At 41.2% G+C, this 14,264-nt stretch overlaps 1 protein-coding gene across 2 annotated transcripts in view; it reads right to left on the reverse strand.

The window, feature by feature from the left end:
- The window catches only part of PTPRO (protein tyrosine phosphatase receptor type O), a 148,350-nt gene that overhangs the window by 25,908 nt on the left and 108,178 nt on the right, over window positions 1-14,264 (reverse strand). For both annotated transcript variants that reach the window (XM_077178132.1, XM_054631629.2), the window contains exons 11-14: window positions 9,868-10,019; window positions 7,049-7,169; window positions 3,363-3,502; window positions 278-410 (exon numbers count right to left, since the gene is read on the reverse strand). In XM_077178132.1, coding sequence (XP_077034247.1) covers window positions 278-410; window positions 3,363-3,502; window positions 7,049-7,169; window positions 9,868-10,019 — 546 coding nt within the window. The remainder of the gene's footprint in view (window positions 1-277; window positions 411-3,362; window positions 3,503-7,048; window positions 7,170-9,867; window positions 10,020-14,264) is intronic.

Raw genomic sequence — 14,264 nt, forward strand, 5'->3', positions numbered from 1 at the left:
GGCCAATCAGTGCCGAGCTGTGTCGGGGCTCTGAAGAGAGTCACAAGTTTTCATTATTATCTTTTTAGCCTTCTGTCTGTATCCTTTCTGTATTCTTTAGTACAGTTTAGTATGGCATTCTTTAATATAATATAGTATCATAAAATAATAAATTAGCCTTCTGAGAACATGGAGTCAGATTCATCATTCCTTCCTTTATCTGGGGGAATGCAAATACAACAGGGGAACAGATGTAGCTGGATGAGGAAGAAGAAGAAAGCAGGGAAGTGCTGCTTACCCATGGTGGAAACTGCAATGAAGGTGGGGATGCTGGGGCTGTTGTGGCTGAAGGTGGTCACGCTGCAGTTGTAGGAAGTGGCAGGGGTCAGGCTGGAAATGGTCACAACGTGTGAGGAGACAGTGACAGGTTCCTGCAGACACAAGGAAAATCACACAGGAGTTTGTCTCTCCCATAAATGCCAGAGCACAAATCTGTTTCGTGTATCTGACAGGTAAAGCCAGATCTGGTGGAAGAAATCAGAGCTTTGAAACACAGGAAAGGGAACCAGGGACTGCCCTTGACAGCAGGCAGATAGCCTGGCAGAAAAGAGGAGGAACAGGGGTGAATGCAGCTGCAAGAACACCCCAGAGCACTCCAGGGACCTCAGAGCCTTTTGGGGAGAAGGACACGTGCCCAGAGTGGGTTAATCAGGCATATGAGTGGTAGGGGAAAGCACTGAGACCTCCAGGACATCCCAGAGGTGGAGACAGCTCCTGAGTTCTGGTTTCTAAGCCACACAGGTAGGAGGAAAACCAAGTTATTTTTATTCAAAGAACAACCAAGGCAGTCACAACCTCTGCCATGACTGAAATCACAATTCTGGTTTGAATGCATGCAATCTCTGCCTCTGAGGCACTTCCTCTGGGTGTGGAGACCTGTGAGCACTTTTGAGTAGCCAAGGTATAAAACAAAGCTAGAGCAAAGTCTTTGGTAATAATTATAATCAAACACCCTACACCTCAGTTTTTCTAGCTGGCAGAAACCCTACATAACACATTTATACAATGCGTTAATTACTATGACCCTTGTGAACCCTTTTGTGGACTTTAAATGCTGATAGAGCAAGAGAAAACAAATACAGCAAGAACAAAACATGAGTTAAAGAAAGAGTTCCTTAAGGCCCTCTGTTTTCTGGACTGTCCAGCAGAACCATGGGTGGGTAACACTTGTAAAAACAGGGACACTGAGCCAGTGGTTTAGAAGGGAGAGAAGGAGAAGCTTTATGAATGAACCCCCTCCAGATGGGGAATGCAAGGTGCTATAACAGGTCCCAAGCACTGGATATTTCCAAGAGCCTGTTGTAGCCATGGCTAATCCTAAACTCCTATTGCAGAGCAATTCTGAGGTACATTATGCAGATGAAATTACATGAGTGTAAAAGGAGGAGACTTTTATTGCCTGAGCTGAAAGGAGGATCCACACTTTGGCAATTGGACTTGGTTGCATGTTTCCATTTTCCCCTCTGGGAAATTTAAATTAGTCAACTCAAGTCCAAGATGTTCGAAATCAGAAAGCTGCTGCTTTTCATTTCACTGATTTAAAGATGCAGGGAAGGGACAAAAATGCTCATGTAACTAGCATGGAAAATCACAAAGAATTTTCACCAGCCTACTTGGAAAGCATCCCTTTTTACAGTTCAGAAAGGAGCCCTTCCCAGTTTTTCATGGAGACAGAAAAGAGAGTGATGAATCTAATGAGGAGTGAGCTGACAATCTCTGCATTATCCAGTGCCAGATGTTCCTGTCAACAATGAGACACCCACTGAAGGATCTGCCAGATGAAGCAGTCTTTTCCTCATGTTCTTAAAACAGATCTGCTCTGAACTGAAGTTGCAAATCCTCTGGTACTTTCCTTGCCTGATCCCATCACTATTTTGAATCTCTGGTAAGTGATGATAATGACTTTACTGCCACCATCATATTTTCTGAAAAATCTCTTTGCTCAGGATTTTCTCCTGAGAAGCTGAGAAGTCTCAGACAAAAAGGAAAACAATATTATCTCATTTGCTTCTCCTGTGTTTGGATGCTTTGGAATGTGTTTGGACATTGTTTACCCACAGGTGATTGTTTCATTGGTTTCATGTGAATTCTTTTCACTCAATGGCCAACTGGGGCCAAGCTGTGTTGGGACTCTGGAAGGAGTCACAAGTTTTCATTATTTTTTAGCTTTCTGTAAGTATCCTTTCTGTATTCTTTAGTATAGTTTACTGTAGTATTCTTTAATATAATATTGTATCTTAAAATAATAAATCAGCCTTCTAAGAACATGGAGTCAGATTCATCAATACTCCCTTCATCTGGGAACACAAATACGAGACTTCAGGACTTTGCTATTCAGCATGAAAAAGCAGAAATCTAGAGGTGGAATCTAAATGATCCAAAAGATTAAAGTGCATATAAGCATTTTTTCTTCCTTTAGTCATTGTCTGTCTCAATTTTAAAGAATATTAAATAATTCAGGCTGATCTTCTACAGGATTTAAGAGTGTACAGGTCTTTTCCATGTGTTAATCAGTAGTTTAAGTAGGTAATTTTTCACTTCTTTCTCAATGATTCCCCATTATGTGTCACAGTGCACGTGAGAATAATGTTTTGTGGCATGTAATCACAGTGATTCATTATACCATCAGCTCAAGCACAAAGTAAACCTCACATGATGCACAGCATTGAATGCCAAGGAATTAAAACTACTACTGCTCTCTGTATTTCACTGAACAGCATTACCCATTTAAATACTTTATATTTAAATTGGCTGCTGAGCACAGGTACCTGACTGGACAGAGAGAAAAGGAGGTTCATATGTGAGGCTCAGGAGGTGGGTCTTGAAGAATATACCCTGAGGTGAAAATAATTTAAAATGCATGAGGAGCAGCCACATTTGCATAAAGGTACTCTTGGAATAGCAAGGAAGCTCTGTGAACTTCAGTTAACACATCTCAAAACCAGGAATAAAGTATTCCAGAAATAATTACATAATGTATCAGAAATCTTATGGCATTTAATATGTCTATTTTCCCCATTCCTTATGAAGCTACCTGACCAATTTTCCCTTCTTGTTCATTGGCATTCCCTTAGTTTTGTGGCCTGTTAGGTTTTGCAGAGTGCATCAGAGCCATTTCCACATGAAGCCAATTCCACTGGCACTGTTGGATGCACACAATTTCTCTCCAACCAGTCATATAACCTCAACAATAAGACAGAGGCCAACCTTCATGTTGCAAAAACAATGAAAATATTTTAGTATTTGAAGCATAGCTTTAGTAGTTTAACTTTTAAAAGTTTAATTCTGGGATGAAGAGTGGACACCAAAGAAGAGACATGTACCTGGGCTTTTGTTTCCTGGCCAGATCCAGCCTGCTGGCAGTAAACTTCAAAGAAATCAGCTACTCCTTCTTCCACCCACAGCAGAGTCACAGAGGTCTGAGTCTTGTTGACAGCAAACAGGGATTTTGGAGGGGCTGGTTCTGGTGTAAGAGAAAAATCTCCTTTCATTAAGCTTATCTTAAAGTTTCCAGACAACTGAGAAAAATGAAAAAATTGAAAGCAATGCCTGATGCCCTGCTATCTTTCATTTCCTTCAGATAAAGTCTACCAATGTAAATCCTCTCATGGTGACAAACTACCCCGTAAAATGGGAAGATGATGAAGTGTGTTGGTTTTTCTTCTCTATTTAAACTGTTCTCTATTTGTACAGATGGATAATTACTTCACTTCCCTTTTCAGCAGAGGCCTTGTTTGAGGATGATCTGTGGATTCTATTAATAGAGCAATGTTAGCAGGAACTCTTTCAGAGAAGATCACTGTCCACCTGTTAGCAACACATTTGGCCTGAGAAGGCTTTTCTTCACAAGGTCCGACCAGGAGATTATAAAGAAGCAGCTTCCCACAAGCAAAGGCTGCCTAGGTTCCCTTAATTGCAGCAGAGAAAATATTTAGCAAATTACTAGTGTAAAAAAAACCAACAAACATGTGATTTTTTTGTTCAGCTTTTTTTTTGTTTGTTTTTTGGGGTGTTTTTGGTTTTTTGGGTGTTTGTTTTTTGGGGTTTTTTTTGGTTGGTTGGTTGGTTTTTGTTTGTTTGTTTGTTTTTGGTGGGGTTTTTTGGGTATTTTTTCTCCTCTGGCTATCATTTAAGGGCTACTGGATCTGTGTTGACTTCCATGAGTTGTAAGAATGCAGAGGTCCAGATCTCCAGAGGTCCTCAATGAATTTGATTTTAATTCCTTTTGTGCTGGATGAAGTGAGAATAGGCAAACAAATACAAGAGTCTGTCGAGCAGGGGACAACCCTATAGCAAGAGTGATAGATGGAGGGTCTCCTGGCATCAGAAATGTTGTGAAACATGGATGGGGGTCTGCACTCCCCTGTCCCCATGTCCAGTGGCCTTGGCTGCTGCCTCCAGGGCCATCTCCCTGCCCATGGACCCCTGTGGAGGTCACCCCTCACTGTACCCACACCCAAACCAACCTGGGGAATGGAAAGCACCGAACAGTAGGGAAAATCTTGAGGACCAGGAGAGGAGCAAACAGCTTAAGCATAGTGCTAATATACTCATTAGTGCTAATATACTCATATATTTAAACACCAATGCTTAATCCTGATATTCATCCTGATGGCTTCAGAAATGGGATACTGGAAATCCCTAGCTTTCCACACCTCAGGCCTCCTGGCTCCTCTACTTTGCCTTCAGAGACTGTAAAATTTGGGCTGTACATTTCTGAGTTGTTCTGCACAGCTTTCAGATCTCCTATTCTGTGGATGTTTAATTAAAGCTGTAATTCTCAAACAATGACCCAGTTTTGGGATTCTGACACACTGCATACAATGATGCACAAGAACATTCTGGGTTGATTCTTTTTCCTTTCACAATAATTTGTTATCCTCATTCTGTGAGATGCTGTCACAGGAACCTTGGCACAAGGGACTTGCTCAAGTAGTTATAGACATTTTGGAGACTTATCTGATCCTGAAACAATCAGATCTGTGTTCTGGGGTTGGAGTCTGCCCAAGCCATATTGGCATTATGGAAAGAGTTGGACATTCACGTGTGTCACGGGGCTTGCAGTGCACATATTGTCCCAGAGCTACACAGGAAAGTGTCCCTCTCCCATAATTGCACACATATATCTGCTCTTGGACTCAGAAACACATTCCATCCCTCACTCCAGGTAAAAAAAAATGGCCTCAATTAAAATACGAGTTTTGCATTTGGGCAGCGTCCCAGGCAAATCCTCCTTTTGCTTCCAGCAAATGGCTTGATTTTTCTGCAGGTGGAAAGCTGCCAGGATGAAGCAAACATCGAGGAGGGAAGAACATTTGGCAGGAATGCTTAAGTGACTGCCAAGTGCTGAGTCGTCTATCACTTAGAGTCAGTTTCCACTACTGCTAATTACAACTCCCATTGCTCCCCTCAGAAAGAGAAAGAGGGAAAACCTCTGGCAAAATATCCTCACTTTTGTCTATTCAAAGTTCAAACATCATAAAGGGGAAAAAAAATCAAACTCAATCCAACAAAAAAACACCCACACTCAAAAGTCTAGAAGGGATTAACTGAAATGGAATTCATTCCACATTCTCTTTGTTGACACTGAAGGGCAAAATTCCCACCCAATTTCAGTAAGAGTGCCCATCCACAAGGAAAGAAGAGAAAGATACAACTGTGCTGCAGGGTGTCCAATATGAATAAGGCTTGTGGATCTGTCTGAAAGATAAAGCTAGCTGGTGTCTTGAAAATACCACCCTAAAACATTTGGACAGTGGTAGCAGGGGGAAATACTCACCCCACACATTGACCCACTCAGTGGGTGAACAAATACACACAGGTAACTGCACAGGCACGAGGCATGGGGAAAACAGTGGATGTGGTTTGCACAGGGAAAACAAAACTCATGGAATTTGCCTACTTCTTTCAAATATTGCCTTTGGTAAGAAGAGCTGCAAGAACTTCAGATTGTTGTGTCTCTGTGTTTGCCTCAGCACTGTGAGTAAGAATTCTGAGAAACATAAATGGAAGATGGCTGGTTTTTAGACCTCTAATCCCATTAGAAATTATACAGTCCCTTAAATTTGCTTCTCTTGCAGTGACTCATAAAAGGATTATTATTCATGTAGAGAAGATAATCCTCTCTGAAATTACAAACTCTTCCTTACCCACCTTCTCAGCAGAGGTAACACCTGTAAAAACAGTTTGGAAATTGGCACACTTGGAAATTTCAGTGTTTTAGGTAGCTAGGGCTCAACAACTCCACATATATTCAAAAGAGAACAAAAATTTCTTAAGGTACAATGGTGTAGTGTCCAGTCTTCCTCTCACATAAACAAACATATTAGGTAGAAAGTTATATTTGAAACTCTTATATTAAGGATCAAACTCTCAGATTAAGGATCAAACTCTCAAGTTTTCTTTTGTTTCTATGAGTATATTACATATATTTCTCTTAAAATGAAGCTGGCTTCCACATTCACAAATCTGACTATTTTTATAAAGAGTGCTATCATTAATTAGTATTTAAGGGTAAGTTTTTGGTGTTGAAAGACTGCAGATGTCCAGGGAGAGAGGAGGGGAGACAGGAAAGCAGACCAAGTGGCAGAGAGGTGTAGAAATAGGCTTGTCAGAAACAGAAAGGTAGAAAGGAAGGTTCTTTTTATTGAAAAGTTCATCTGTGAAGCCTGAGTTGCCATCCTCAAACCCTACACGTGTTCAAGACCTTAGGCAAGCACCTATGAAGCTGACTTGTTCTCTCAGCAAGGCACTAAGTGATTTCCACTCTCCTACTTCCACTTAAAGTCAAATTCTGCCACTCTTGCTCCTCTTGAGCAAAACCATTCTAGGAGATTACCTTCACACACAGGCATGAGACAATCTTCACAGCAAGGTGAGGTGAAAATTACAGCTTTGCAAAAGAAATGGTCTCAGAGGTACAGAATTGAAATAAGGAAGGTGCTGCCAGAGTCACTTTACAGTCAAACGAGTGGGGTGAGTTAATAATGTACCAACAAGCACTTCTTACCCAATTTCACAAGTTGGGGCATGGAAGTATTGCTGCCTCTTTCAGTACAAGCAGTCACTGAGAGGTTGTAAATGTCCCCTGGAGGCAAGCTCAGCACTGCAGTCATCACATTGCGCGTTACCTGGACAATCAAGAGACTCCAGCTTAAACACAGCACAAACCACACAACTCTCTTGTAAAATTGACCTGGTCACTCAAAATACTACAGAGAAATCCCTGTGCACCACAGCAGATGTCTTCTGTGTGCTCCAGACTGGTGACTGTTACTACAGGGCACCAAATAACACGGCACGCACACGCAGCTCTCTCAAGGTAAAAAGAGAACTTTTGATTTCTGACTCCAACATTTATAGATGTCCAAAAGTGACAATGGATTGGAGTATGACAGTGCCACCTCTCCAATGACACTGGATAAACCAACAGTCTATCAGATTTCTCCTCCTCCATGAAAGAATGCAAAACAATAAGTTATTTACATGAAGTGTGTGAAAAAGTTCGTTACAAGAATGTAAACATCAGAAGGCTTAGAAAAACTTAAAAAATCAGGGTGACAGGTGACATCAACCAGTTCCCACTGATAGCAACCACAAAACCAGATTAGCACAATGCAAAAAATAAGACAGTTTTAGGCTGCACTTTCTATGTAACCAGTGGAAATGTAAGGAAAAAAGAAATTCTCCCTCACACCACTGAGAGCATCTAGAGTTCTCCAGTTGTGCAAAATGCAAAACAAGCCATGGACTTGAGTCCATTGCAATTTTAGAGGAATTTAAATCAGGTCAGACACCTCAAAGAAGAGCACAGAGGCCATGTGTAGGCAAGCCTTTATGCATCCTACAGACCTGAAAATTAAATCCATCTGGGCAAGGCTAACACCTCTTGGAGACCTGTTAACTTGACAAGAGGTCTCAGGGTCTGACTTCAATCATCTGCAAGTCTGAAAACAGATCCTAAACTAAGCTGAGTCTCAAAAGACTGAGAATAACTTCTTCCCTTTATTTTTGGGTAATCTTCCCATTTCTCCAGAGTCATGGAGAAGGATGCAGAACTCAGAACTGTTTTCAGACCACTTCTGGACTATCTATAAAGGGGCCATTCAGGAATCTCATGCTGGTTTCCAAAGTCACTTAATTTTCAGGCTGAAGCTTTCAGATGGAAGAGAAACTGACATTTCTGAATAAAGAACGATAGGGTTTTGCACATAATTTTCATCACTTCTCTAAAATCTGACCAACTTCTATGGAGACTCGGGAAACACACAGGGAGCAGGAAGAAAAAGTCAGCATCATCTGACAGTGTTACGTATTTATTTCAATAATGCCACAAGAAAAACAACCATATTAGCAATCATAATAAAATCATATTGTGATCTTACAATATAGTATGAGTTTCAAAGGAAACAGTTCCTGGAAGTGACTAACAGAGCTTGGGGGAATAGGTGCCCTGATGCCTGCAAGCAGGTACCCATATTTATCCATATGAACAGAACCATACAAGTTAGCTATAAACAGGTAAGTTTTTGCAGGATTTTCGTAAAGAATACCCTCTAGGTTCCCTTGTCTTACAAGGAATATAAAGACAAACATTTGTAAAGACATCGCTAAAGCTTTAAAGTTTTATTTATAGATATTCTATATTGTGGATACCCTCTACTTTTAATATCTTGTTTAATCTAAAATTACATATTCAATTTTGGGTTTAATTTACTTAAATTTTCATATTAAACGTTTGTTTTATATTTATTTAATCTACATTTTTCTCATTCAGTGAAGTTGGATGGTAGAGAAATCAGATTTTTCCTGAAAGAATAATAAGCTTACAGAAAACATGACTTTTTGAAGGAAGAGAAGAGAGGGATATAATTGTGGTTTTTTTTTTAGTTCAATTACAGAATATTTTATTTGTAGGACAAAAAATTTAAATCTAGTTTTCTTCCTTGTTTGAAGTAAGGATCCAAATCCTAAAAGCTCCTCCTGCTCAGAAAGTTTATCAATTCTCCTCATCATATAATCAGATTCATGCTGCAACAGGCTGCAGATGGGTGCACTCTTGCAGCCACAAGGAATCTGAGGAAAGCTAGGATGTTCCACACAAAACCACATGAAAATCAGTGATCATTTTGCACTTCTGTTGAAAATACATTTCCAATTTTCCAAATGTTCAAGAGAATGTACCAAGAGCACAGCTTAGTATCTAGCAAATTTTTTAAGTGCACAAATTCTGGGTGAAATCCTCATCCCTTCAATTTGTGGAACTTATATACAAACATAAAATAAAGAAAATAAAGAATTTATGAAGATAAAGTCAGAAAATGGGAAGCGACAGTACTATAACAAACAAAAAACCCCTCAGCCAGTAGCTTACTCTGTTTATTAATAAATAAAAATAGAAAATACCATACCTGTATGTAAGAATAATCTTTAAGCTTTACTATCTGAAGTTGAGAAGTTTTTAAGCTCTTTTTAAATTACATAAATTATCAACACCTTCACTAGATCACTACAGAAATACTTTGTCCACTGGATATTTTGAGAGCTCAAGTCTTTCAAAGTGATCTAACACTGGGAATAACTTTTACTGGCTTCCACCAAACTAGCTGGAACTTAGTAATCAAAGTAACATAACTATATATACTAAGTCATATATAACTTAGTAATACAAAGTTATCAGAGTTGTCAAAGTTTTTCTGAGTTACCAACTCAGGAAAACAAACCAATCAAACAAAAGCCCATCCAAAAAAAGAAAAAAAAGGAAAAAGAAAGAAAAAAAAAAAGCCCTCAAAGAAATGAACACCACCCACTTTCCACACTGGTACTTACACTCTTCTTGATTTTTTTCTTTCCTTCTGCAACAACCATCCAGTGCAGCATCCTGGAATGAGAAAGGTCGGGGCCATCTCCTCCATAGGTCCAGGTGACATACAGAAGGTGGTTGTAATACTCCACAGAGGTAATTTTGGGTGCCACAGGTGCTGAAGGAAGAAGGCAAGTGTGTTACAGACGGGGTCTAACATGGCTGATTAGCAAATGTGATTACTTGTGCTAAAGGATGCTGTCAGGAGGAGAATATCACAAAGCTGGCAGGAAAGCATCATTAAAACCACTTGAGCACTAGCTGAAAGATATGAAAACCATTGTTTAACCTGGGAGATAATCAGAACAAAAATACACTTATTTTTGCAATCTTTCAGTTAAAAAAAAATCATGGCAGATAAAAATAATTTTTTGAGTCACATTTGTAAGTCAAATTCAAGTTAAAAGTCTCAGATGTTGCTTCACTGTGTCACTGAACTGAAAAGAAATAATAAATTGTTACATTGATAGGTTTTCCATAGGAAAAAAAAAATATCTTTTCACTGAGCTTGCATCTTTCTAGGAGGAAAAGCTCAAACCCTCCAGATATCCAAAGAACAACTTTTGCATGAGAAGTTATGACCACCCTTGTTCCCTGGGTGGAAGGGAGGAAGAAAGGGCCCCATCACAACCCTGTTAGGAGGGACTTTTTTGTTCTGGAGCTGCCAGGAAATCCTTGTCTCTCTTTGCAGCCCACATAACATGGAGTCACTCCTGCTGGAAAGGATCTTTAACACTGAGACCAGTCCTTCAACCAGCACTGCCACATCCACTACCAAACTCTTCCCTCAGCTCCACATCCACGTGGACTTGAAACACTCCCAGAGACTGGGACTCAGCCACCTTCCCTTGCTGGCTCTCTCATCAGCTGTGACCTGCAGAAAGAGAGCAACCCTCAGAATAACCCTAAAACCACCAAAATAACACTAAAATTTGTGTTTAAAATGAGGATTCCCTCTGAGAGGTGCCTCTCCATTAACTGGAGAGGGAGCATAGATGACCAGCTCACCTGATTGTCTAATTCAAAAGTGCAGGAACCCAGAGAAGAGTTGAATTAATAGTGAGAGGAGACCCAAAAGTGAAAATCTCAATCAGTGAAGATTTCAACCAATCCTTAACCCAGCAGTGCCACATTTACCACCAAACCAAACTCAGGACTACATCCACATGTCTGTCCAACACCCCCAGGGACTGGGACTCAGCCACCTTCCCTAGCTGGCTCTCTCACCAGCTGTGACCTGCAGAAAGACAGCAACCTCCAGAATAACCCTAAAAACTCCAAAATAACACTAAAATTGGGGTTTCAGATGAGGATTCCCTCTCAGAGGGAGGTGCCTCTCCATTAAGTGGAGAGGGTGCACAGCTCACCTTGATTGCCTGATTCAAATGTGCAGGACTCCAGAAAAGATTTAAATTAATAGTGAGTGGAGATCCAAAAGTGAAAATCTCAATGAGTGAAGATCTCAACCCCTTCCCAAGGAGATATGAGTAGGATAATTTGGATACTACAGGGGATTTTTGAGGATCACAGTGGGGAAAATGGTGTGAACTGCCTGGTCTTCCCCCTGGACAAGCCCTGTTGTGTCCAGGTGAGAGGAGCAGAGCCCTGGGTGCCAGGGAATGCAGGATGGCCTCAGAGCTGAGGTCTCTTGGAAAGGGCCACAAGATGTCACTGCTGCTTTCACGAAGGCTCCTTCCACTTTGGCACTGAGACTTTACTGAAGCAACCACTGAGGAAGGCAGCAAATGCAATGCATAGACAATTCAGGGCCGTTTAGAAATGTTTAGTTAGACTATTCTCCCGAATTAATCTTGAAAATGTCCTTTTATGCTCTTCAGGAGATGTAGTATAAAATCCTTGAAGCAGTGTTGTTTTAATTTTTAAAGTTCCCAGCCCATCCTTGTGCAAGGATTGTGTACTCCTTGCAGTTTAAGGCCATGAATCTCATACACAAATAATGATTTCCCCCTGCACCTTTTCATTGATGGCATGCTTTCATGACAGTGAATGTCCAGGATATGTCACATGAGACCAAGGGCCAGGGCTGGTGTGACCCAGCACAAGGTTCTGGGGAGCACAGGGAGGCTGTGGGAAGTCACACCCTGATGCTGACCTGGACCAGAATGACATCTGGAAGCACCCATGGGACCAACAGGCAGTCAGCAGCACCCAGAGTCTGTCTTTCACACTCCTTCTGCTCCTCCAAAGATAAAAGCATCCTCACTGCAAAAAGCAAATGCTTGTGGCCCAAAGAGCCTTTGCTCGTGGTTGTTTTAAATCCAGTTGTTTACAGCAGGTGGCATTAAAAACTCATTAGTCACCACAGCAACCCTGGCAGCGCCACCACCCCTGCCTGAGTAAAACAGGAGCTGAGAGGACAAATGCTGCTTCTGAAAAGTCTCTTGGATCCCCCAAATCTCTTCTCTGTAGCAGTGGGAGAGAGTTCCATCTCATCACCCCGCGTCCCGAGGTCTGTACAGCCCCAGGCTCCCCAGGAGCAGTGGGATCCTGCACTAGGGAATGTCTGCTCTGAGCTCCCTGCAAGCTGCATCCTCAAACTCCCAGCTGAGCTTTCTACTCTGTTTTTGGTACTCAAGTTTATGCTCCAGGTGTGGAGCTTGGCTCTCCAGTTATACACAGAAGAGCTGACAGATGGTGCACTGTCAAGCCTACAAAACCTCCACTCAAGTATTTTTAAAATACAGGGTTTTTTGGTGTTTTTGTTTTTCTTCTATTTGTTTGTTCGTTTTAATTCCTGGCAACCTGTGCAGGGGAGGTGGCATTGTTCAAAATGGTGCAGAAAGGGACCAAGTGCTCCATAAAACCATCTGCTCCCTCTCTGGGAGGAAAGAGGCTGGGAAAGAACTCTCAGTCTCCTGGTAGATTAAAGCTGTGAAAAGGCAGCACCTACTGGGGACAAACTTTTCAAACCTGCAGATATGACAAACTGGCAAGCCTCACAAGCCAGCCTGGCTGCAGTTCCTGGGCAAAGCTGAAGAGATTGCAAGTAATAAGGCAATCAGAGGACAGGAGTGCATTCAATGCTCACATTCAGTGCTGACCATGTATTGGTAAGTGCTTGCAATTTGACCAAATCAGCTTGCTTTGTTAGGGCTCTTCACTTAAAATCACAGTGTGATTTTAATACCTCATTGCTATTCAACATTTTCATCAATACCCTGAAAGGAAAAGCAGGGCTGATGAACCATGTAAGGAGCATGGAACTGGCAGAGGAGGGCAGGATTTGGACAGGGCTGAGCTTTGAAATATTGCCCCCTGTGCTGGGCCTGCTCAAACAAAGGGAATTTCGAAGTGCCAGGTCTGTTGGAAAAACAGCATGTAGACAACAAATGATCAATTCTGTTAGGAGCCATAAAATAGGAGTAAATCAACACAGGCCTCCAGTGTGATGATGCAGGAAATGCAATCATTTAGATGCACACATAAGAGAGTTTTGAACAGGCAGATGATTGTGCCTCTATAGGAGTATTCAGCAGGTTGATATTACACTTTCAGCTTTTATCTACTTTAGTAAAGACAGTAAAAATTAGAGAGGCAGAGTGGGGGAAAAAACTAACATGGGAAAACACCTAAAAGTGAGAGAACCTGCAGAGTTCAACAGAAACAATTTATTAACAGAAAAAACAATCTAAATTCTGTATATAGAGACCAAAAAATAAAAAAAGGCTTTGTGCCCCTTCAGTCAGTAAGATAAAAGTGCAATAATTATCTTGGACCGGATATTAAAACCAGAAAAATTCAGAAACACAGGGTATAAACCCTTGATAATAAGAGAAATTAACCATTGATACAACATTCCAGCTGGATATTTTCATTGAAGACCAGATGACCTTCTCTAAGAGAGATTTTGCCAATCACAAAGGGATGATATTTAGAGGTTCATCCATTTCTGATTTTGTCTGCATCTGCTGGTTAAGAAGTTGATACATTTTTCATTTAGCAGCAGTAGCAGTCTTTCCTGTCATCACACAGAGATCCAGATTGGTACTAGTGACAGATTACCTTTTAGAAGGCCCTTGATCTCCCTCATTTCTGCTGCAGGTTTCTGGAGATGCAATACTGAAGTGAGTGTCCCACTGGAACACTTCCACTCTAAAACGCTGAACCTGGTACCCAAATCAGTTGGAAAAGACTTTTTTTTCCCTCATACAGCAACCAACCAGCTGGAAAATTGCTTCCTTACAGTGCTGCAGAAAAGCTGATTGATGCCAAAGGACAAGGAATGTCCCTGGAGACCCTTCAGGAGGCTCCAGCTCTGATACACTGGAGAAGTGCCAGAATTTGTCAGCAGAGTAACCTGGGATCAGGTATCTCAGCATGGGAGGGTTTCTGTTGACTTCAG

This window comes from Agelaius phoeniceus, chromosome 5, assembly GCF_051311805.1.
Source record: "Agelaius phoeniceus isolate bAgePho1 chromosome 5, bAgePho1.hap1, whole genome shotgun sequence".
Taxonomy (NCBI): domain Eukaryota; kingdom Metazoa; phylum Chordata; class Aves; order Passeriformes; family Icteridae; genus Agelaius; species Agelaius phoeniceus.